The following is a 22,305-nucleotide window of genomic DNA, read 5'->3' as shown; positions in this document are numbered from 1 at the left end:
CTCGTTGTCTCTCTTTCTCTCTATCCCTCATCATGGCTACCCCATCCGAGTTGTTGGCACCTAGAAAAATGGTGATAAAAATTGGAGAATTCTCATACGAAGAGTATGATGGTCTGAAACCGTGGCAATTTTCCGAAGAGGCGACAATGTTGGCGATTCTTTTGGGTCATCGGACTACGCACAATTTGTCCGACTCGCATGCATGCATGCGAGCCATTCTGTCTACTCAAGATGCTTTCCCAACGTTTGATGCCCTCGAGATTGTACGCAAGCTTTACAAATTCATGAACACGTATCAGGAGCATGTTGCCATCATGGCACGTGTGGAGTATTACGTAGACGAGGTGATTGGGTTGGAGTGGTATTACGATGAAAGGCTCAACATGTTTGTCGCTACGAAACGGCATCACTTTTGGTTTATGTTCGTGGCATTATTCGAGAGACATGGAATGGCCAATGTCGACTTCGAGTTTCTCGCTCGTGTTGCTTCCGGTGTTGATGATGCAACAACGGGATTCAAGAGAGACGCCGCAACTATTATTCCAACTATTATAATATATTTAATCTAAGTATTATTTAATTTTTCAATCGATGCCCCATAATATGATTCATTTTATGTTTATTTCTAACGCATAACTAATGCGTTTGTCACTACCGGACAAGGTGACAAAGTATTACTCACATATTATTGAGGTCTCAGGTTAAAATCCCGCAAACACACTTTTCTTTTTATTTCGGTTTTTTTTTTTTAAATCTTCTTCCAAATGTTCTTTTTTTTAAAAAATAATCTTCCATATGTTCTTTTTTTTAAAAAATCGAAAACAATATATAAATGAAAACAAATATAGGATTATTTTGAAGGGAGTCTTTAAAATTAGTAATAATAAAAATAATTAACATAAATTTCGCAACTTTTGCTTTTATTTCGTTTTTTTTTTTAAAACTTCTTCCAATTTTATTTTTTTGTTATTGTATTTCGTTTTTTTAAAACAATCATCTTCAATATGTTATTTTTTAAAAAATATTCGAATAAAATATATAAATGAAAACAAATCTAGAATTATTTTGAAAGGAATCTCTAAATTAGTAAAAATAAAAAAATTAACATAACATTCGCAAAATAAATTATATGTGGAAATAAATCTAGGATTATTTTAGGAGAATATCTAAATTACTGGAATCAAATATAGGATTAATCTTTGGAGAATGAAAATCTCTAAAATTTTTTTTTGATAAGGAAAGTAAATATTATAGAACGATAAGGCACCAGTAGTACTAGGATTATTTTAGTATAATCTCTAAATACGTGGAAACAAATTAATAAAACATAATTTTGCAAAAAAAAAAACAATTTACTCTTAACACAACTAAAATATTAATTTCAAAAAAAAAAATCGAAAAAAAATGTAATTTCGAAAAATAAATATTAATAATAATAAAAATATCTGGAAACAAATCTATGATTATTTTTAAGAGAATCCCTAAATATTTGGAAACAAATTAATAAAACGTAATTTTTGAAAAAAAAATAATAATTTACTCTTAAAACAACTAAAATATTAATTTCGGAAAAAAAAATTTCAAAAAAAAATTCGAAAAATAAATAATAATAATAAAAATATCTGGAAACAAATTAATAAAACATAATTTTGGAAAAAAAAATAATTTACTCTTAAAACAACTAAAATATTAATTTCGGAAAAAAATAAATAATAATAAAAAAAATCCGGAAACAAATTAATAAAACATAATTTTGGAAAAAAATAAAAATTTACTCTTAAAACAACTAAAATATAAATTTTAAAAGTAGTTGAGAAATTTAAGGAAATAATATTTTAAAAGAAAAATAAAAAAAACAATTTAAAAATAAAAAATATTTTTTAAAAAAAATGGCAAAAAAAAACGAAATTTAGGTAAAATAAAATATATTTAGGAAAAGATTAAAAGTAGTTGAGAAATTTAAGGAAAGAATATTTTAAAAGAAAAATAAAAAATGATAAAAAAATAAAAAAACAATTTAAAAATAAAAAATATTTTTTGAAAAAAAAATGGCAAAAAAAAAAACGAAATTTACAGAAAATAAAAATGTAAATAAAATATGTTTAGGAAAAGATTAAAAGTAGTTGAGAAATTTAAGGAAATGATATTTTAGTAAAACCATAAATTAGCAAAAAATCGGCTCAATCAAAAAACCTTAAAAAAATCGGTTTTTCATGCAGTGTCCGGACACTGCAGTGTGTGAAAATCTGTATTGTTGGCTAATAATAAAATATATAGTATTACCAAAAATAAATTGAATAAAATAATCTGCAGCTGATCTTTCTAAAGTGAGAAGTCAACCACCAAAAGATGAAGAAAATTCATTTCGTTTCCTTACTCAATTTAACAAGGAGATAGAAGCCATCACAACTTGAAATGGTTTCATTAAATGGATTTTGTTGTCTGTTGATGGCTTCTCTTTTTGGTCTATCCGTGTGTTTCCAATTCAACGATCCAGGTACCCTTTTCTTTATTATGAAAAATGGAGGTTTACTTATTTATGTTAATCCCAAGTTTTGTTTGATTTTAGATTGGTATTTTTGGATCCCATTATACGCATCTGCTTGTCTTGTCAATGTGCTGAAATGGTCTGAACCCAATTCATCAAGAATCAGAAAATTGGCCAAATTTGGATTATGTCTTGGCATTTTCTTGTTTATCAAGGTTGGGGCAGAAGATTTGATTCATGGGTTTTGGCGTTTGGATATGAGAGAAAGAGTTGTAAGAGAGAAATTTGGGAGTGGGCTTGTTGTTAGCTCCATGTTTCTGGTGTTGGACAACCCACCTTCTCAACTCACAAAATATGGTATATATTCTTCCAATTATTTTTAATTTATTTTCTTTTCTTGAGTTTATTGCTCAAATTTGTAAGACAAGTTTTTATGGTTTGAATGTGACAGGAATGCCCATATTGGTCGGCGTTGCTTTTAGCACCTCCTTCATCTTCTTTGCATTTCAACGTGATGAAATGAGATATTGATGACAGAAGAAAAACCTGTTCCACTTTTTTTTTCTTTTTTGGTATGGGCATTCCTCTTTACAATTTTCTGGAGCCATTAATTATTTCAATTATTTTCAAATATTGTGTTCATTTCATAAGAAATGCATAGTTACAGCCACACCTCCAACATCTGGGGCTGCTCTGTTTCTCTAGTTTGGAGTTGTAATGTGTGGTGTATGAGTTGGTTAATTCCCTTCTAGGTGACATGAACAATTTGATACAAAACCCTTTGAGCCATTTTACATGACATCCATAATAAGAGAGGATATCAACTCTGATTAGGGATGTCAATCCAGCCTGAAATCCGTGGGCTGATTCAATTAATCCGTTAATTCGAGAGGGTTAGGGTTGAAAATTTTCAACCTGATAAAAATTACAACCCAACTAGCCTGCAACTGAATAGCCCGGCACCCGATAGGGTCGGCACGACTAACCCGAATACTTAACATGAAATATTTACGTTTAAAAATTAAAAAATAATAAAATATTATAAAGTCTCATCATTTCACTTCTCTGTATTTTTAATACAATATTTAACATAAACTATTTAGATATAAAAAATAAAAAATGATACTTATTTAATATATATATATATATATTAAAAAAGATAAAACACCCAAGGGTGAGGGGTTAGGTAGACCCCCAACCAGTAAATAAATCAAATCAACTAGTATCTCATACATGACGCTGCCCAAATGTTGCATCTTTATATCTTTATTATGCAAGTCGATGTTGAAATTTTACTTATTTATGCGTATATTTATTTATACAAATATAATATTGTCAAGAGAAATATATTAGTTAATTTTTAAAAAATAAATTTTGAACTCGACTAACCCGATGGGCTAAGCCCGAAACCCGAACATTTAGGGTTAGTGTTAAAAGTTTCTAATTTGAATTTTTTTTTCAATCCGATTAACTCACACCCGAATAACTCGTAACCCGATAAGGTTGACCCGAAATCCGATGGATTGACCCAATTAACATCCCTAACTCTGATTATACTTACTCGACGTAGGAGTCTAACTTAGCTTTTTCATGAAATGCTTCAAAAACATAAATCTTCCTCTTGTTTTTCTTTTGTGTTGGTGGCTCCACTACTCCATATAATTCTCCAATCTTTCAAATACAAGTCCAAATTGTTGGACTCGCATCCTCACCCATCTACAATAACTTATTTTCTCGTTATCTTAGAAGCAACACTCTTTTTATGAATCTAAAAAAAAACACTCTTTTTATAAATTAATTTAACTAAATATCATTCTAATTTCATTGTCTAAACAAAAATTCACTTTCTAACTTATAAGCTTAACTATCCAAATACTTTTACAACTTATAAGCTTTTATGAAACTACATCTTATAAATTAAAACATCTTATAAGCTCTAAGAATTTATAATTTTTTTAAAATAAGCTTAGCCAAACATCATCTAAGTAAGGTCCAAAAAATTTAATATGTCCCATTGCATAAATTGTCTCTGATCCATCCCATAATTCAACCAAAAAAAAAAATCATGTTCCAACCCAATCCTTCAAAATTTAATTGGGTCATTTTGATAGCTCTAATTACCATCTCTTAAATAAATAGCCTAGGAGTTCGGGTCTTCTTGGGCTTATCAGGCCCATTATTCATAAATGCTTAGGGTCTTTCATGCTTTCAAGTTTCAATATTAAATGGTCCATATGCCCAAGAGAAAACTTGGGCTATTTTTTTTTTTTAATTTAATAATTTGAATTCACATATTTAATTACTCACAAAGTGTATTGCGCAATATCTGAGTTCATCTATATTGTGATGCAGATATTGGCGATTGGCAAATAAAGTAAATTTTCAAGCAAGACCAAGTTCAAAGTTGTTGGTGCCAAAGTTTAATCCCAATTTGCATATGAATTTACATTTTGCAATCCAACAATTTTCCTCTTATCATTTCATCTTGTAATTAATATATCTTGTTGTAGGTATTGGATGAGGTCTTGGGCACTAATGATGAAGTAAGTTTTGATGAGCAAGCAAATGTTAGACTTGATTGAGAAGATTTGGGGCAGACTCCACGATAAGATCTTGAGGACCCCATTCGACTCTTTATCATCAGTTGAAGGAGAGTTGAGCTCGAGAAGATCAAGTCTTCTTTTCATGATGCTCCATTGATTAAGGAATAACTTGCTATAATAGAGAATTGTTTGAGGTGAAATCTCAGACTTCAAACGAAATTTGACTAACTCAAGGATACCCTTGTTGCTTTCAACACTTGAATTTCTTCCTTTCGTTAATCTTTAAACCAAACATTTGGCTTTGCATAATCAACTTAAATCATAACTTGATAATATAAATTGAAAAAGGACAAATATAATTATGAAATTATCTTTTTAATATATATATTGTGTTGGAATAAATGGCTTAATTAGTCCATAATTACTTTGTAATTAATGGAATTAAATGGCATATTTGGAATCTACATTTTGAGTAGATTAATTTGGTATATTTACTTGTTCAAATCTATTAAGAATTGAATGAGTAATTAAATGCCAAAAGATAGCCATTGAAAATGGAAATGTGGAGTGTCATCCCACATTGGAAAAATAAGGAAGTTGAAAGCTATTTATAAAGTGCTCTCCACCATAAAGGAACAATCAAGTGTGCTTCTCTATGGTGGACCATATGGTGCACCCAAGTGGGTTTTGACTTAGCCTTTTAAGGCTAAAACTCAAATTCCTACGACACCTTCCGAGGCCGAGCACGTGCACGTCGCAATGGGCGCTTTTTACGTGCACGTGCAAGTCCCGAGTATTCTGTAGTTCGCTGGAAGTTCGAGTTCCTAGTATAAGGTCTCGTACTCATTAAAACCGTTGTATCTTGGGGACATTTGCCATCGAACCGTGTGTACTGTGCGGGGCAATTTTGTCTTACGGAGAAAGAGTCTAACTCTTGCCTCGGTTCCTACATTCACGTCGTTGTTCTGTCCACATTTCTACACCCTTCAATAACATATTGTAGATTTGTTGATTTTTAGTTAGAATTTAAAATTTTTAATTGAAATTCAGTATTGCAAAACTTTTTAAATTATCACTCTAAACACTTAGTGCATTTAATCCAATTTCAACTTGATATTGAAGAATTTTAAGGTGTTTTACAACACAGCTTCAACTGTCCCGATTTACAATTTTTTGTGGTACCTGGTTGTTGTGTATAGTATAGGTGGTCTTGGTGCTTCCATCCCCATCCTCTTTATATTTACTTATTTATAGTTAATTTAACTTAACTAATTAGTTATCAAATTAGTCGATTTTAACTACTTGAAAATAGAAGAAAGGGTTCCATATAATGATATAATATTATTAAAAATAACCAGGTGGCTTAGCCCACTGGCCACCGGGTCCTCACTTAATTGGAGATATAAGAGGTGGATTTTGGTGAATGGAGAGATAAGGTGGTTCTTGCCTCTTGTGACAAATTGTAATACTTCTTTTACGATTCACATTTAAACTTTTTTGTCCATACGTAATCAATAAGATTTATTGTCCTTTTAAATAATATGCATATTGCTTTAATTTTCACATAAGTGATGGAGAAGAAATAGTACTTTTAGCAATAATAATATTTATAACAGTTTTCTCTTCCATTACATCATTTTATTGGCTATTTTATAATGCTTACATATTCAATATTTGGGATATATAATCCTAGTTGAAATAATAATACTCCATAAATAGAACATTAAATGTCGTGCATGTAGATATATAGACATATTAATAGTGGAGAGTAATATTAACTTCAAAAAAAATAGTGGAGTAATATTAATTACTGAATCCACATCATCAAAATTCTATATACATAGTAGAGTTCTATTTTATAAAGTGAATTTATAAATTCTATCACAATGTTTATCATTGAAGTGGTGCCCTATGTGGGATTCCTTTTCTACTTCTCTTGCGCTGTGAGATGAAGTGACGCCGTTGATCATTATTAATCATCATACTTAGCGGCGGCGATGGTTGTTGCTCTATCTTCATGTCAAGTTTGTTGATTCCAACCTTACAAAAAATATATATATATATTAAACACCCTAATTAAATTGAATAAATTTGTTCATCTCTTAATCGATTAAGAAATAATGAATCTTATGAAGAAATTTGATTACCTTACACGCAATAGAACAAAATTTGTATTCCTTGAATTGATATGATTTTATGAGTCTTCTATGACACGTGTGGCAATAGGGTTTTTGAGAGGCGTCGGGGGCTCCTTCTTCATGCGGCTTGAGGAAGACAATGCTTTTTTTATTGATACAATACACTTGAATTTTTGATATGTCAAGAAACTTCTTTATGTCTTCCACTTCAACAGATGTCCTCTCTGAAGCGCGCCGAACCTACAAATTCAATTAATAAAATTGCATTATTTTTACTTTAGTTGAATATATGGGAAATAGGATTTGAAGAGATTAATAATTACGTGCAGAATTTGATGATGATCGTGGTTGTGTAGGTTGGAGTCTTTCCAGCAATACTCGCAAAAGGGGTCTCCCAAACACGTGACGCAGAAGACGGTGTTGTAATGCTTGGTATGCCTTGTGCACTTTTCTGCTGCGTAAAACGGCTTATCCAACCATGCTTTCAACCATTGCTCCACAATTTTCATCTTTCAAACTACTAAATTAATTTAATGCCAATCCAAATAATTAGAATTAATCATCCACGTCGCTATATTAATAGTTTTGTTCGATTAATTCCTAGTCCAAATCAAAGTGGGATTCCTAATATTATGAGGGTGATTGGGAAGGAAGGGCGCGTTTGGGAGGACTTTTGAAGTTAGGATGAAGGGGAAAGGTGGATTCCTAATAATTTCATACTATATCTCTTCTGAACTTTGATTAGAGATGTCAATTCAATCCAAAGTACATAGATTAGTCCGAATAGGCCATTAATTGAGAAGATTAAGGTAAAAACTTTTAACTCAATAATTTTAATCCGAATAGCATTATAACTTGATTGATAAGTCGATAAAAAATGCGCGAGAAACTCGAAGAATTGGCCCGATTGACATCCCCACTTTCAGTATAGGCCCCAACGACAACTTAAATTTAATTGCGAAGCAGGACATTTCAACTAACTCCACGCATGACCAATTCTATAAAATAGGTTTATGTTTCACATTAATTGCCCATTAAATAGTACTCCTAGTATACATCTGTGCTGGCAATTAAATGCTGGAAATTATAAAGAAGAAAAGGAGAATGAATAGATTAGATAGAGTGGAAGATACAAGGAAGGTTATGTCAGCGTCGTATGTCAGAAGAGAGGGGTATGAATGTCCACTTAAACCTGCTGAGAAATGCTCTCAGCTGCAATCAAAATTAAAAAAAAAAAAAAAAAAAAAAGGGGACAAAATTAACTATGGGCTTTACATTGGCTGCAGAAGTGCTTTTGTTGAATTCCATGAAATCCTTAATCCTGTATCTCATCTTCAGAAACCGGAATCTTGATCTATAGACGACGATGAAAAACAAGCTGAATAGGGTTCTAATGAGGTTTGGCGAGAGCCCGGGTGGAGACGCCGTGCAACAACTTAACAAAACCGAGGAAACTGAGCTTCCCATCAGTGTGTCTGATCCAGTCATGAAGAACAGCATGAACAGGAACTGAAGGGCTAAGGCCCAGTTCCTGAAAAACAAAAATCACTTTCATGTTTTCATCCAACCTTATTTCTTCAAACTAAATAAGGAGTATTTCTTACCGAAGCTAGTTCCTCGATCATGATTGTCCTGTTGCCATCCTTGTCGAATAGCTCATAGGCGCAACGAGCGTGTTGCTCCCATCTATCGAGAGCTTCTAACTGATACACACTTAAAGCAGCAGCACAGAATTCTTCGAAATCCATTCTTCTATATTGAAGTGCATTCAGCTGTTGTACATACACAAGACCAAACAGTTATGGCAAGTTGTAGTTTATTGATAACTCATGACACATTTGATGAACTGAAGCTCACCGAGGCAAGAAAATCGAAAATGCGGGATTCGTTCATGGCATCTGTTGCGTTTTTCTTCAAGGCCTGGCCGAATAACACATGGTGAGACCAAATTTTGAATCAAACAAACAATAGTAAGAAGACTATACCAACCGTTTTGATATTATCTAAACATATGGTGCCGTTTTTGTTTGGCTCCAGCAGCGCAAACTGCTCCCTCAGGTAGAAAAGTTCGTCCGCTGTCAGTGTTTTTGATAAAGCCTGCAGAAATCGATTAATGGAATTACGACAAGAAAGTAAAACCAGCCTATTAGAAGTTTAAAACAACCGGGTAGCAAATCAGATAGTCAAGCAACATGGTATAGTTATCACAGCAAGCCTTATGAGATGCCAAAATGCAGATTAATGGGCCAAGTTTTAACTTTCGCATGCATTTTACTTCAATAGAGTACCAACCTATATCAGTAGAGAAGGCCATTGCCGTTATACATTCTCTTCCAATAAAACCATAACTACTAACTAGGGAAACCCTAATTGCAGTGGATGCACCGACACAAGCTTTTGCTTTATTAATATCATTGTCATGTCCGGTGTGAGAGATTGCAACACAGCCATACAATGATGCAAAACCGTCATAGAGTAAAACCACTTAAACTATGCTATTTCTTAATTGTCAAAACCAAAGGGCATATATATGATCTTTCAAGTGGAGAAATGATCTACTTATACAGAAGACATCACATCACCACAGAATATTCAACTTTAAGCAGAAATACATTCGAATTATCTTCAGTGAAAGAGGCGAGGAAAAGCAATCAAAGGAATATACACTTTACCCACCCGTAATGCAGCTTTTCTTAGGGGCGATGATCGCATGTACGCTTTCATGAGCTTAAATATTAATATATCCAATGGTGCCTTTATATCACTGGTATTTCTGAGCCATGGATGACCTGAAGCAGACAACATGTATATTAGTAATCAGTTTATTTTGGTGCCGTTATCAGAGGTCTGGTAAAGCCTTAGTAGCTATGGACACTCACACATGGCTTGAGCTGCACTCATTCGTTTCCTCGGATCCTTATTAAGCAAACGTTTGACAAAATCTTTTGCCTCGGAGGACAGAGTTGGCCAAGGTTGTTCCTCATAAGTTGGTTCAGCTTTAACAACAGCACGAAAGATGCCAGATTCAGTTCTAGCCCAAAACGGCCGGCTCCCGCATAATAATATATATGCTATCACGCCAATGCTCCAAACATCGGCCTCAGTACTGTATGCCCTATGTAAAACTTCAGGTGCTACGTAATACGCACTGCCAACGATATCATTAAGCCTTTCATCTACAAAGAAATGAGATGATATCAATCTAACCGTGTCAATTGTATACTTCCACCAAAAATTTCTTGGCCAACTTAAGATAACAAATCCGACAAACCTGGTTTCACAAAATCTGATAATCCAAAATCAATGGCCTTCAATGTTGAGTCTTCTTCTTTGGATGTAAACAAGAAATTCTGATCAAGAGGCATGCAACAGTTAAATAATAATACTATAAATAATATCAGCAAATCAAACTGTTTCTTGACACGCTATATTCGTGCTTTAACTAACACAAGACAAGGTGACTTAGGCTTCTAATAAACCATTTGTAACTCAAGACACGCCGTAGAAGCTCCTACCTCAGGTTTAAGATCCCGATGTACCACACCCTGGAGATGGCAGAACGAAACAACATTCAGTATTTGTATCATCACTAATTTCGCATCGTCTTCTGTATACTTGCCACCCCTGAACACATTAGGAAACATAACCTATTATAGATTAGTTATGCATCTCACGTGACTATTCAAGCTTAAAATATCGAAAGATACAGGTTATCACCCTCTCAAAACACAAGAAAACAAAATCATACCGAAAAAACCCAAACTGATATACCTCGAAAGTATTTTGTCTAAAAGTTCGCCTCCTTCGCATAGTCTGTGAAATGAAGTCAGAATCAATGGTTAGAAACTCAAGATCATGCCAATTTGTACAGATTATAAGCAAAAAAGGAGTTGGATCATAAGAGAACAATTCAAGAACAAAAAGGCAAGCAATGCATAACTTACTCCATGACTACATAAACATTGTCATGATCTTCATAAGCATCATAAAATTGGATGAGATTGGTGTGGCCTGTCAAAGCTCTCAATATCTTCACTTCCTTCCTTACATCTTCAATAGCTATAGCAGTTGTCATCTAGTAACACAAACAGCGACCATAATCAGACAAAAACACATCGGAAAAAAGATCAATAACACTATCATAAAAGTCTCCGACAGTTTGAACGGCAAGCAAGATCTGGACATTTATCTTTCATCTGCATAAAACTAACGAAAAGATTAGCCATTTCCAGACCCCCTATTCAATATTCAGATTAAGTTTTTCAACGATCTTCCCAAAACATAACCTAATCGAATGAAATCTCATTCTTGGAGACGCTAAACTTCTTTCTGAATAGAACAGATCTCCATCAAGAATAAAAACATCAGATCGCCAGAAATGAAGAGAGAGAGAAAGGTCCCTCACCTTGGCTTTAGGTATGACCTTAACAGCAACCTCCTGGCCCTTGAGCTCCCCCTTCTTGAACTTGGCCTTACAAGTATACCCAAAATGCCCTCGCCCAACTTCTTCCCCAACCTCATATTTGCTGTAAAAATTCTTCGAAAAGCCGAAGCTTTTGTCCAAACCGGCCCCTTCCACCTCCTTCCCCTCCGGTATCGCCGCCTCATTCGGCTTCACGGAGCCGTGCCGCCGCGCCAGCACCGCCTTGATATGCTTCGCCGGAGACGGCGGCGGAAACGGCCTCTTGAAAAACCTCCTTGGCGTCCCGCTACCGGGCGCCGGAGATCTCGCCGGCGACTTCTTGGAGAACAGGTAATGAGCTGGACTCGGGCTGTAGAAGGGGAAGAACGGAGACTTTTTTCCTGCTTCAGCTTTCTTCTCGAAGTTTCCAGAACTCCTCGCATTCTCGCCTGGAACTGGCTGCTCTTCGTTATTCTGCCCCGAAGCATAATTACCGCTGATTTCATCTGATGAATGGCAATTGAGCTCTTGAGATGGTTTAGGTTTAGAAGTGCAAACTCCCATTTCCGTTTATTACACTTTCAAACTCTCTACTTTTTTTTTTCTCTTTTATTGCTCCGCAGCAGCTCAAAACCTTGCTTCAATACAAAAAAGGAAGCACGAGAAACTCACTAATTTCAAAGATTTGAACACATTTTTATAAAGGGATTTCAGCTTTGAATCTCTGCGAAAGAAGAAAGTGAGAGAAGGAAGTGAGAGAGAGGGATCTGCGGAGAAGGTGATAAAAAGTAAACGACGATGGGTGCTTTGGAATTAAAAGGAAAAATTAAAACTCAAAATTTGAAAAAAGGAATTCGATTTTCGGTTTAAATAAAAAAAGAAGAAGAAGAAAATGAGGAAATATAATTAAAGATAATGAATGTAGGGCAGTGTGGTCCAGGGTGTACAGTTGAGATCCACGTGGCGTGATATGGTGGGGTTGATTCTTGATTAACAAGTGAGAAAAAGAATTTGTTTTCTTTTTTCTCTTTGGAAACAAGTGAATTTTTTTAATTAATATTTTGGGATGGGTGACGAAGGAATTTCTTGATTAAGTTGTCTGATTTGTTTTCTTTTGATTGTCAAGATATTTCTTTTTGTTTTTTACTGCGTATTTTCGTCTGCTATACTTTGCAACCCCAAAAAGGATTAGTTCAATCTTAAATAAATAAATAGTGAGAATTTAGACTAGTTTCTTGAACTCTTACATAAGCTTCAAACTACTAATCTTGATGTACCGAAATGTAGAAGGGTAGCATTAAGTTTTTTTTTTTTTCTTCCTATTTATTAAAAAAAGTTTCATTTGATCTTGTGTTAGTATTATACCAACATACGTGCATGACTAGGAAATACAATAGTATTTTACTTTATTTTGACTTGCAACTAAGAGGGTTTCCCCAAATTTTTATTTCAATCAACTCGTAGAATGTTAAATTGTAATCGATTGCCATGTATTGGTAAAATAAGATTATAATTTGTAAATGCTTAAAATATCGAGTCTTATAATTGGTAAATAAAAATTAATTATTTCAACAATGCAAAAATAAATATAGTCGGAACAGGTTACTAATGGAGCTTGTTGTGTTATCATAGGCTCATAGTACTACGAAACCCCACTCTCATAAGTTCAAGGCATTACATCCATCGATATTTATATATCGAACCTATCTAAAATACATCAAGAGTATATGTATATAAAGGAATCTTGTTATTAAAAATATTTATATAGAATAATTATTAACATATAAGAGTTTGTTTAATTATAAAATATAAAAGAATCTCTTTTTTTTCATTATGGGTAATTTTTAATCAAGTTGCAATAATAATGATTGGCTGGAAATGTTATAAATTCCATTTTGCAAATAAGCATGCTAGAATCTATGAATAAGGTACAAACACGGCAACATACACTTATTTGTGAAACAACTACCACATGCACATAGTATAAATTAAACTTGACGTGTTAATACGGTCTCACGGAGAGTAAATTCTCATTAAGGTTGTCTTATATTAGTAGTATACGAAATTATTAGATAATTCATCCCAATCACAGACTATTAACTAAATTCGCAACTTAAGAAATGATTAATACATATCATTGATAATCAATCTCTTACGGAAAATAAAACCAAAAAGAAAGTGTTTTTTTTTTTTTGAGGGGAAGTGAAATCTAAATTAAAATTGAAAACTTTGATGTTGTTGTACACAAACGGCACGCCAAAAGTGGTACTCCCTCTGTCCCAAAAGAAATGTCCTGTTTTTCTTTTTGGACTGTCCCAAACGAAATGTCATATTTCATTTTTTTGGCAATACACTCTCTCTCTATACTTAATATTTAAATAATTTCCACCAACCCACTTTATCTACTTTATACACATTTCTTAATCTCCGTGCCGAAAAGAAATACTCCCTCCGTCCACGAAAAAGAGTCCTATTTCTCCTCTTTTTTTTGTCCACAAAAAAGAGTCCTGTTTCACTTTTTATACAATTTTACCCTTTATAAATTTGTGTATTTACTTTATTTGTCATTGAAAACCCACCTCAATAATTAAGAATTATCCATACTTAAACTTACTTAAAAACGATTAACAATAAAAATGTTAAGAATTTTTTATGTTTGACCACTTAATTTCTCAGTCAATATCATCTCTGCTCAAAGATGAAACACTAAAAAATCCTAAAGACTCGCCGCCTTTCTGCCTTCTTCATTGTTCATCTTCGATGAACCCTAAATCGCCTCCCTTAGGCGCCGCCTCTCACCTTCTTCAGTCTTCACCCTAAGGCGCCACCTCTCTCCTTCATTGTTCATTCGTCTGAAACCCTATTAATCACTGCCTCTGTAAATGTGCGTCGCCTCCCTCAAAGCAAGCTTCCCCCAAATCGTCGCCTTCTTCTTCAAGGTGAGGAGCCACATGCACAACTCGGCGCCGCCTATCTTCCCTGACGAGGAGCGCCACCACTGACCGCAGCAATCAGCAGCCGCCGCAGGAGGACTAGCTGCCACTGTCGCCCCTCATCCATCACTCTCTCTATTTCTCACTCCAGACCCAAAAATCACTCCTTCCGTTCTCAGGTAACAACGACAACCCCTCGTTGTCTCTAAAATTCTGGCAACCATTGCCGCCCCCAGCTTCGATTCCATCTCACCGTCCGGAGAGATGACATGACAACCCCAAACTCAATTTTTTTTCCAAAATGATTTTGTCCTGAATTTGTGTGGGAAATTTGAATTTCATTTTAAATGTAGCTATAGCAAATCTAAATGTATACAATTTCGTTGATGGTGCTTATTTCTTTCTGAATGTACGCAAATTTGAATGTAGCTATAGCAGATTTTTTTTCTTATGCTTATTTCTTTGAATTATTTTGTGTAATTGTGTGTAAAAGTGATTGTGGTTCAGTAGAGAATATTAAGAGTGTTAATCGATTTCAGTTTGAATGGAAAATGTGTTGTTCTTAATTGAGATTAAGCATTTAAAAATTGTCATTAACACTACCCCTACAAATTTACTTTTACCTCACTTACATCTACTTTAATAAGTTTCTTAAAACCCGTGCCGAACCCCAAATGGGACTCTTTTTGGTGGACGGAGGGAGTAGGACATTTCGTTTGAGACGGAGGGAGTACAATATTTCGATTCCGGTAGCGGACTTCCTGATACACCTTATTTTAAAAGGAAAAATAAAAATAAATAAAGTTATATACTTAAAAGTAAAACCTATGAAATGAAAGTGTAATTGATTGAGGCACCGTTTAAATAAGAGAAATAATTAGAAGTAATATAACTAGGTAAGCAGTCTTAATTCACGCGAACATATAAGGATACTGAAATCGACAAATCCTTTGTCTTGGTCTTGTGCCGCAAGGAATCCATCAATTCAACGTGGTTACGTGAACATACTGTTTTTTTTTATTATTTTTCTTCTTCTTCTTTTCATTTTGAATGTTCTCTTTTTTTCGCAATTTCTTCGATGCAACAACTATTTGTGTGCCAAAAAGATTTTTTGACTTTCTTAATTTTGTGTTCCTGTTATTCAGCATTTTAACACAAAATTAAAAAAATAAAAAATAAAAAATAAAAAATAAAAAAGCTTAATTTGGTGGGCGGCTAGTGTTTTTTCATGAGTATCACTAGGTATTGAAAAACAGTCTTCCATGTTTGCTCTATTAATTTGGTTGGTTGAGCTTTTATTATATCAAAACTTACTAAATATATAGTCCAATTGAATATGAGCTCAATTACAGAATTAGCTATACCATTATTTTGTTTTTATTTCAGAAATCGTTATGTGATTGCTGAAATAGAAATTTTATTAAAAAGAAAAGAAAAAAGAGAGACCAGAGACAAAAGAAACAAGCAAAAGCACCCGCAAGAAACCCCGGGTAACCAAAAAAAGAAACCAAGACTAAGAGAACATTTTAAGAGGGTCGTCCTCGTCTAAAACATCGTCATCTTCATCGTCCAACATATCGCCCCATTTTTTAGAGGCCACAACCGACATAGCATGGGCTGCATCGGTAGAGTTAGAGGAGTTGATCACAAAGTTTTGCAGAATCTGTCCTCTAGACTGAGCATACTTCACTTTATTCAGGAACTCCACAGGCGAAGAAGTGTCAAGACCAGGGCCCTGCATATCATCACGGCGTGCTGAGTAAATCGTTATGTGATTAGCTTAATTAAAACACTAGCCAAATTAATTTGTTGAGTCTGCGGCTAATTAAAAACTTAATATCATATTGTTCTATGTGATTAGCTTGAGTTTAAAATTAGAGTGAAATTTAAAATGTCCAAATTAAAATAATAATATTAAAAACTATCTATTAACATAAAAAAAATTAAAAATTAGCCATACATACCGTATACTACTCTTCACATAAAACCCTTAAAAATTAGTCATTTATTTTTTTAGTTGTGAATTCGAGTTCTTCAGCTCCAATTAATAACTAAGACTACTCCTAGTTATGAATTATAGTTTTAAAACTCCTATTTCTAGTTGTGAATGCTAGTTCTAAAATTCAAAATCACAACCAAACTATTCATAGTTGTGAATTGTAGCTTTAAAACTCGAATTCACAACCAATTTACATTCGGATTTCAATGGATATCTAGAAGACGACAACAACAGTATCGTGTGGCAAGCTGAAGTCAACGGTGCACCGTCTATCACCGCCGGAAAGCATAACCATCGACGACAGCGCGCTATCCTTAAAGCTACCACCACAAAGTTTGAAGTTTAAAGAAGAAGAGCTGACGGGAATTCAAGCTTGAAGCTTGAAGCAGAAGAGCCGATGGAAATTAAATTGTAATGGCATTGTAAATTTAACTTTTTTTATAAAATTTGTAAGTTTTTTTTTATCTCTCCTTAAAACTTGTATCGTCCTTTACTAGAAAATTATTTGGGGGACGGGGGAATACTTCAAAACCGACAGTGCGAGCGAGAGAGATTTTGCCTTGATTCCAAATTAAACGAGATGTAATTATTCTTCCAACCGCTCAAGAGAACACAAGCAATCCCAAGCTACCCACTATCAAATCCCAACTTTAAACCTTTATGTTAACACATAAAATTTTCATTGTTTGGATGTCTTCAAATGGACAAATTGTTCGACAACTCAAAAATCACTAATCAAAGCAATCGGATAGTTCGTAAAAAAAAATAAAAAATAAAATAAAATTAAATTAAATTAAAATTACAAATTACAAACTACCTAAAATCAAATCAAATCAAATTTTATTATATTTAAAAAAAATTAAACCAAAAAGAATTTTAGTTGTAGAAAACATATTGAATTTAATTAAAAATTGGGAACTAGAATCATATTTTGATTGAAAATATTTGAAGTATGAATCCTATCATCCAAAAAAACGCAAAATATGAATCCTATCATCCAAACAAACGCAAAATGGCAAAAAGTTAGAAATCACAACTATTAATATTGATTCAATTCTCTTAAAAAAAATATTGATTCAATTAGCATTGACATAAAAATTTTACACATTGGCAAATTTCACCCGATTTATGTACTTTCCCATAAGTTTGGCGTCTCCAACGAGGGCAGGTGCTTCTCCGGCGAGGGAAGGGCTATTAAATAAGAAATAAACTTAAACACATTCACAATTTCATTTAATAACACACGCACACACACTGACAACTTACCGGCAAAGGGCGTGTCATTCAGCAGAGGGCTCCACTGGCAGAGGGATGGGCCAGGGGAGGTCCGGCGTGGGGCAACAGCAGCAGAGGGCGGGCGGAGGGCGCAGCAGGGGCGGCAGAGGGCGGGCGGAGGGCAAGGGCAAGGGCAATGGCGGTCCGGCATGGAGGCTTAGCAGCGGGCAGCAGGGGCACGGGCGCTCGATTCACCAGCGTGGGCGTCGGTGAAGGTGGGCAATCGTCGGGGGTGGCGCAGCGAGCGAAGGGGGCGGTGAGACAGCGGGACTCGACGGGTGGCGCGGTGGTGGCGGAAGGCGTCGTGAAAATCGGCGCGGGAGGTTCGAAAATTGGGTAGAAATCGAAATGAGAAAGAAATGTCAAAACCCTAAGGGCGTGTTTGATATTGGCTAATACACTGTATTAGCTAATTTAATTCGGATCAGTCTAGTGTTTGGTATTATTTAGTAATAATGCGGATGACCCGGTTTAATCCCACGACCCAGTATTATTAATCCAGATTTCTTAGGATTAATAATACCACCCCCCCTAGGATTAACTTAAACCAGGATATTCTGTGTTTAGCCATGATAGCAAACGCCAACTCAGTATTAATAATCTGTCATTATCCACACTAAATATCATGGTTACAAATTATCTTACATAATCCTTTACTGAAAACCAAACGAGCCCTAAGTATAATCCATTTTTTTAATGACTGAAATTTGAAATAACGACCGATATATCGATCGTTAATTATTTAATTAATTATTTTAATAATTTGTTAACTAACGATCGAATAGAAACAGTAGTTAATAATAATTAAATCTAATAATATTTTCCAGTAACGATAATTTCCACACGGTCGTTAAAAATAATATATATATATTTTAATTTTTAATTACTTAACAACCGAAATTCGGTCGTTATTTATTACTCCCTCCGTCCCAATAATGTTGTCCTATTTCTTTTGGGCACGAAGCTTAATGAGTGTGAAATTAGTGTTGTAAACTAGAAGGTCCCACATGTTTAAGAAGAAATTAAGTATGGCTTAAAATTATCTTCTTTCTTCTTCACCTCCCCCCGACGGCAACAGTAGGCGGAGCCACACCTGCGCCACCTCCTTCCCCGGCGTCGGCACAGCCACCAGCCTCATCGCCGCCTCTCTCCATCCTGAACAGTGAACAGAATCAAGCAAAAGAACAAGAATAAAAATCAAATCTTTAACCTAAGAACAATTTCTTCAACAAATTTTTGCTAACCAAGAACAGAAAAACCAAAAACAAATTTTTCATCATCTTCATTAACCAAGAACAAAACCTGGAAAAGCCAAGAACAAAAAATCTGGAGAGAGGTGGAGACGGCAGCCCGTCGCTGTTGCTTTGCTGAAGGGAAGCTGATGGCGAGGCAAGAGAAGAGGGAGTTTAGGGCTTAGATCTGTGCTCGACGGATTTACAGAGGGGGAAGGAGGGAGGCGGCGACGGCGGCGAAACAGAGGGGAAGGGAACGACGGTGGCTGTTGAGTTACAAAGGGGGAAGAGGGCAGTGGATTTATAGATGGGGAAGGTGGGAGGTGGCGCCGGCGGATCAGAGGGGAAGGGAGCGGCGGCACCGGTGATTTACAGAGGGGAAATGGTGGAGAGAGTGAGAAGGGGGGAGGTGGTAGAGAGAGAGCCGTAGATGTGTAGATGTGATTTAGAGGGGGAGTTTAATTAGAATCATGTTTAAGTAGAATTTAATTAGCCCTTAAAATTTACCTAATAAGGAAATGGGACAAGATTATTGAGACAAACCAAAAAGAAAAGTGGGACAAGATTATTGGGACGGAAGGAGTATTTAAAATAAAATTATACTCTGTTATGTAACGACCGAATAGAAACGATCGTTATTAATTATTAAAAATTAATTTATTATTATATAAATTAGTTTTATATACTCTATTATGTAACGACCGAATAGAAACATTCGGTCATTACTATTTATTAAAAATTAATTTAATATTATATATAACGACTGTTTTGGTAACAGTCATTATAATAAACCAAAAACAAAAAAATAATTTGTAATAAAAAACAATACGACTGCTAAGAACGGCCGTTAAATTAAAATTAATTAAAAATTTAAAAAAATTTATTAACGATCGGAATACGATCGTTCAAACGGTCGCTATTGTATAACGACCGTTATGGACGGTCGCACAAAATATAAATCTTGACGAAGTGTATTCTCAAATCGATAATTCCGTTGTGCGATCTTATTAAATAAATAGTGCCGTTGTTTTTTGCAACAGTCATTCATTTAACTTGAAATTTTGGGAATTTCAGTGATAGTGGCGAAAAGATCTTATTAAATAAATAGTGCCGTTGTTTTTTGCAACAGTCATTCATTTAACTTGAAATTTTGGGAATTTCAGTGATAGTGGCGAAAAGTTTCGCTATTCAATAGGATTTCAAATTTAACAAAGAATTTGTACAAATATATTTGAGCCATATTGGGATGAGGCTCATGCTCTTGGCGCACCTTGGGGTTACAAATCACATCACTCCCGATTAGGGATGTCAATCGGGCCAGCCTATCGGGTTTTCGGGCTAGCCCTATCGGGTTCCGGGTTAATCGGGTGCGGGCTAATCGGGTTGGGGGTTTTTTCGGGTTGTAAATCTTCAACCCTAACCCTAAACGTTCGGGTTTCGGGCTAGCCCATCGGGTTGGAGGTTTTAAAGGCGTAAAAATAAAATTATCATTTGTATTTTATTATTCATTATTCTTAATGATATAATGTATAATGTATAAAATATACATAGATGAGTCCTCCAAGAATTTTCATAAAATTATCATTTGTCTATTCTTAGGCTTGGAATCTTCAAGAATTTTGACATCTTCTTCACCACTCTCCATATCAACACTTGGAAATGAGTACTCCATCTTTAACACCTACAACAATAAGCAAACAATTCCAATGTTTATTAATTTAAACTTAAACGAAAGGTTAAACTAAGTTTAAACTAATCATTTCACTATTTTATCCTAATTTTCCTTTACCAAGATCAAGGCATCATTTTTACATAAAAATCTGTACTATCCGTAATACTCATATATAAATAATTTAAAGTATCAATATTTTTACTCTAATAAAAAAATTATTAGTTTGTGATGAATGAATTGAAACCATTAGAAGTTAGAACCAATTGACTCTACCCAAACTTGCCGAGAAGACTTCACGTGAATAGATCATATTTGTGTGTGTGACTCTCTGCACAATTGATTTTACTCAGGCATATCAATTTTTCCTTTATCAGAACGAGAGCTAGCGAGTGGAATCTTTAAATAAAGGGACCCCAATCAGTTAAAAGCATAATCAAAACCATCTGTGCAAAATCAAGTAGACCTTGCGAAGAACTGACCGCTAATTCCACCACATTCACAAACAAACTCATCCAAAATAGAAACAAAAAAAAAATTGAGTAAATAACCTATGAATAGAGATTAAGGATTAAGGATGAAGAGATTACCTATGAATGATTGATGGCAAGCACGGGTTTTCAAAAGTCGACGGCCGGAGGTGGTGGCGGACCTGGTGCCGACTGCCGCGAGTGGAGGAGTTGACGACGCAGACCGGTGGCTGGAGGTGGTGTCGGGTCGGTGGTGGCAAATGGCGGCAGATGCAGAGGCGAACGAAGGACGACGCGGCTGCAGAGACGCGCTGAACTGCTGACCCTAAAATCTCAACGACGCGCGGTGATTCCGGTGAACGATGGAAGTGGAATGGTTGGAGAATTTGGAGTCTGGAGAGTTGGAGGCGCGCTGAAGCGTGAAAAATCCTTAAGCAAACCCTAAAGTAAAAGCCTAAAATCAGTAACTTTTTTTTTTTTTAATAATTCAATAGCCCGACGGGCTGGCCCGACAACCCGACGGGCTGGCCCGCTTCAACCCGACAGCCCGATCGGGCTGGCCCGATTAGCCCGATTTGTAATCGGGTTGCGATTTTTCAACCCTAACCCTCTAATTTTGTCGGGTTATTCGGGTCGGCCCACGGGTTTCGGGCTACATTGACATCCCTACTCCCGATATATAATACTCATATTTCACTCCATATAATATTCATCAAAATCTGCTTCTATTATGAGCATTTATTTAGGTTAGTAATTTATTTACTTTTTGTCAGCATAGATAATTTGAAGAGAATAATATATAGCTCTCTAGTGATAGAGATAGAGGCAACACCAGGGACGGAGCCAGGAATTAATTTCGGGGGGGGCTGAAATTGTACGGCCCCCGAGAAATTTTTTTTGGGCATTCTATATATTTAAGGTATTTTTTTATTAAGATACGAGCATAATACTAATAATAACGAACAATATTTTCATAGATTATATAGTTTCAATATATCACAAAACTTTTTTTGGACATTCCGTATATTTAAGACATTTTTTATTAAAAGGCAAGCATAATAATAATAATAACAAACAACATGTTCATAGATTATATATTTTCTATATATTACAAATTAGTTTCAATACATTATAATTTTTTTTAGCATTTCATACA

General features: G+C 34.8%; 3 protein-coding genes and 1 long non-coding RNA gene across 4 annotated transcripts; 1 reads left to right on the top strand and 3 right to left on the bottom strand.

Moving 5' to 3' along the window:
* Positions 1 to 2,254: 2,254 nt before the first annotated feature.
* Positions 2,255 to 3,265, top strand: LOC130988602 (uncharacterized). The gene is made up of 3 exons (XM_057912485.1): positions 2,255 to 2,497; positions 2,570 to 2,845; positions 2,940 to 3,265. The coding sequence occupies exons 1-3, from the start codon at positions 2,416 to 2,418 to the stop codon at positions 3,017 to 3,019; spliced, it is 438 nt and encodes a 145-aa protein (XP_057768468.1). The 5' UTR covers positions 2,255 to 2,415; the 3' UTR covers positions 3,020 to 3,265.
* Positions 3,266 to 6,778: 3,513 nt separating this feature from the next.
* On the bottom strand, positions 6,779 to 8,120 carry LOC130988601 (uncharacterized). The gene is made up of 3 exons (XM_057912484.1): positions 7,493 to 8,120; positions 7,179 to 7,409; positions 6,779 to 7,071 (listed from the first exon to the last, which is right to left on the bottom strand). The coding sequence occupies exons 1-3, from the start codon at positions 7,676 to 7,678 to the stop codon at positions 6,925 to 6,927; spliced, it is 564 nt and encodes a 187-aa protein (XP_057768467.1). The 5' UTR covers positions 7,679 to 8,120; the 3' UTR covers positions 6,779 to 6,924.
* A 133-nt stretch (positions 8,121 to 8,253) lies between these two features.
* On the bottom strand, positions 8,254 to 12,435 carry LOC130988600 (CDPK-related protein kinase-like). The gene is made up of 11 exons (XM_057912483.1): positions 11,575 to 12,435; positions 11,114 to 11,244; positions 10,941 to 10,982; positions 10,685 to 10,793; positions 10,441 to 10,519; positions 10,049 to 10,345; positions 9,846 to 9,958; positions 9,159 to 9,266; positions 9,027 to 9,089; positions 8,774 to 8,941; positions 8,254 to 8,700 (listed from the first exon to the last, which is right to left on the bottom strand). The coding sequence occupies exons 1-11, from the start codon at positions 12,133 to 12,135 to the stop codon at positions 8,560 to 8,562; spliced, it is 1,812 nt and encodes a 603-aa protein (XP_057768466.1). The 5' UTR covers positions 12,136 to 12,435; the 3' UTR covers positions 8,254 to 8,559.
* Positions 12,436 to 20,489: 8,054 nt separating this feature from the next.
* LOC130988599 (uncharacterized) lies at positions 20,490 to 21,812 on the bottom strand. Its single transcript, XR_009090150.1, has 2 exons — positions 21,270 to 21,812; positions 20,490 to 20,691 (listed from the first exon to the last, which is right to left on the bottom strand). It is a non-coding gene; the product is annotated as an uncharacterized LOC130988599 (long non-coding RNA).
* Between the last annotated feature and the right edge of the window lie 493 nt (positions 21,813 to 22,305).

Source organism: Salvia miltiorrhiza, chromosome 6 (assembly GCF_028751815.1).
Source record: "Salvia miltiorrhiza cultivar Shanhuang (shh) chromosome 6, IMPLAD_Smil_shh, whole genome shotgun sequence".
In the NCBI taxonomy this organism is placed as follows: Eukaryota; Viridiplantae; Streptophyta; class Magnoliopsida; order Lamiales; family Lamiaceae; genus Salvia; species Salvia miltiorrhiza.
Note: the sequence above shows the minus strand (reverse complement) of the source record. Positions and strands in the feature narration are given on the sequence as shown.

What these genes read in the sequence shown, in the direction of transcription:
- LOC130988602 (XM_057912485.1), top strand. Translation starts at nt 2,416, where the DNA reads ATGGTTTCATTAAATGGATTTTGTTGTCTGTTGATGGCTTCTCTTTTT. An exon ending in TTTCCAATTCAACGATCCAG is followed by an intron (nt 2,498 to 2,569) that starts GTACCCTTTTCT and finishes GTTTGATTTTAG; the next exon opens with ATTGGTATTTTTGGATCCCA. An exon ending in TTCTCAACTCACAAAATATG is followed by an intron (nt 2,846 to 2,939) that starts GTATATATTCTT and finishes TGAATGTGACAG; the next exon opens with GAATGCCCATATTGGTCGGC.
- LOC130988601 (XM_057912484.1), bottom strand. Translation starts at nt 7,678, where the DNA reads ATGAAAATTGTGGAGCAATGGTTGAAAGCATGGTTGGATAAGCCGTTT. An exon ending in ATCATCATCAAATTCTGCAC is followed by an intron (nt 7,410 to 7,492) that starts GTAATTATTAAT and finishes TTGAATTTGTAG; the next exon opens with GTTCGGCGCGCTTCAGAGAG. An exon ending in TTTGTTCTATTGCGTGTAAG is followed by an intron (nt 7,072 to 7,178) that starts GTAATCAAATTT and finishes ATTTTTTGTAAG; the next exon opens with GTTGGAATCAACAAACTTGA.
- LOC130988600 (XM_057912483.1), bottom strand. Translation starts at nt 12,135, where the DNA reads ATGGGAGTTTGCACTTCTAAACCTAAACCATCTCAAGAGCTCAATTGC. An exon ending in AGGTCATACCTAAAGCCAAG is followed by an intron (nt 11,245 to 11,574) that starts GTGAGGGACCTT and finishes TTGTGTTACTAG; the next exon opens with ATGACAACTGCTATAGCTAT. An exon ending in TAAGAAAAGCTGCATTACGG is followed by an intron (nt 9,267 to 9,845) that starts GTGGGTAAAGTG and finishes CGATTTCTGCAG; the next exon opens with GCTTTATCAAAAACACTGAC.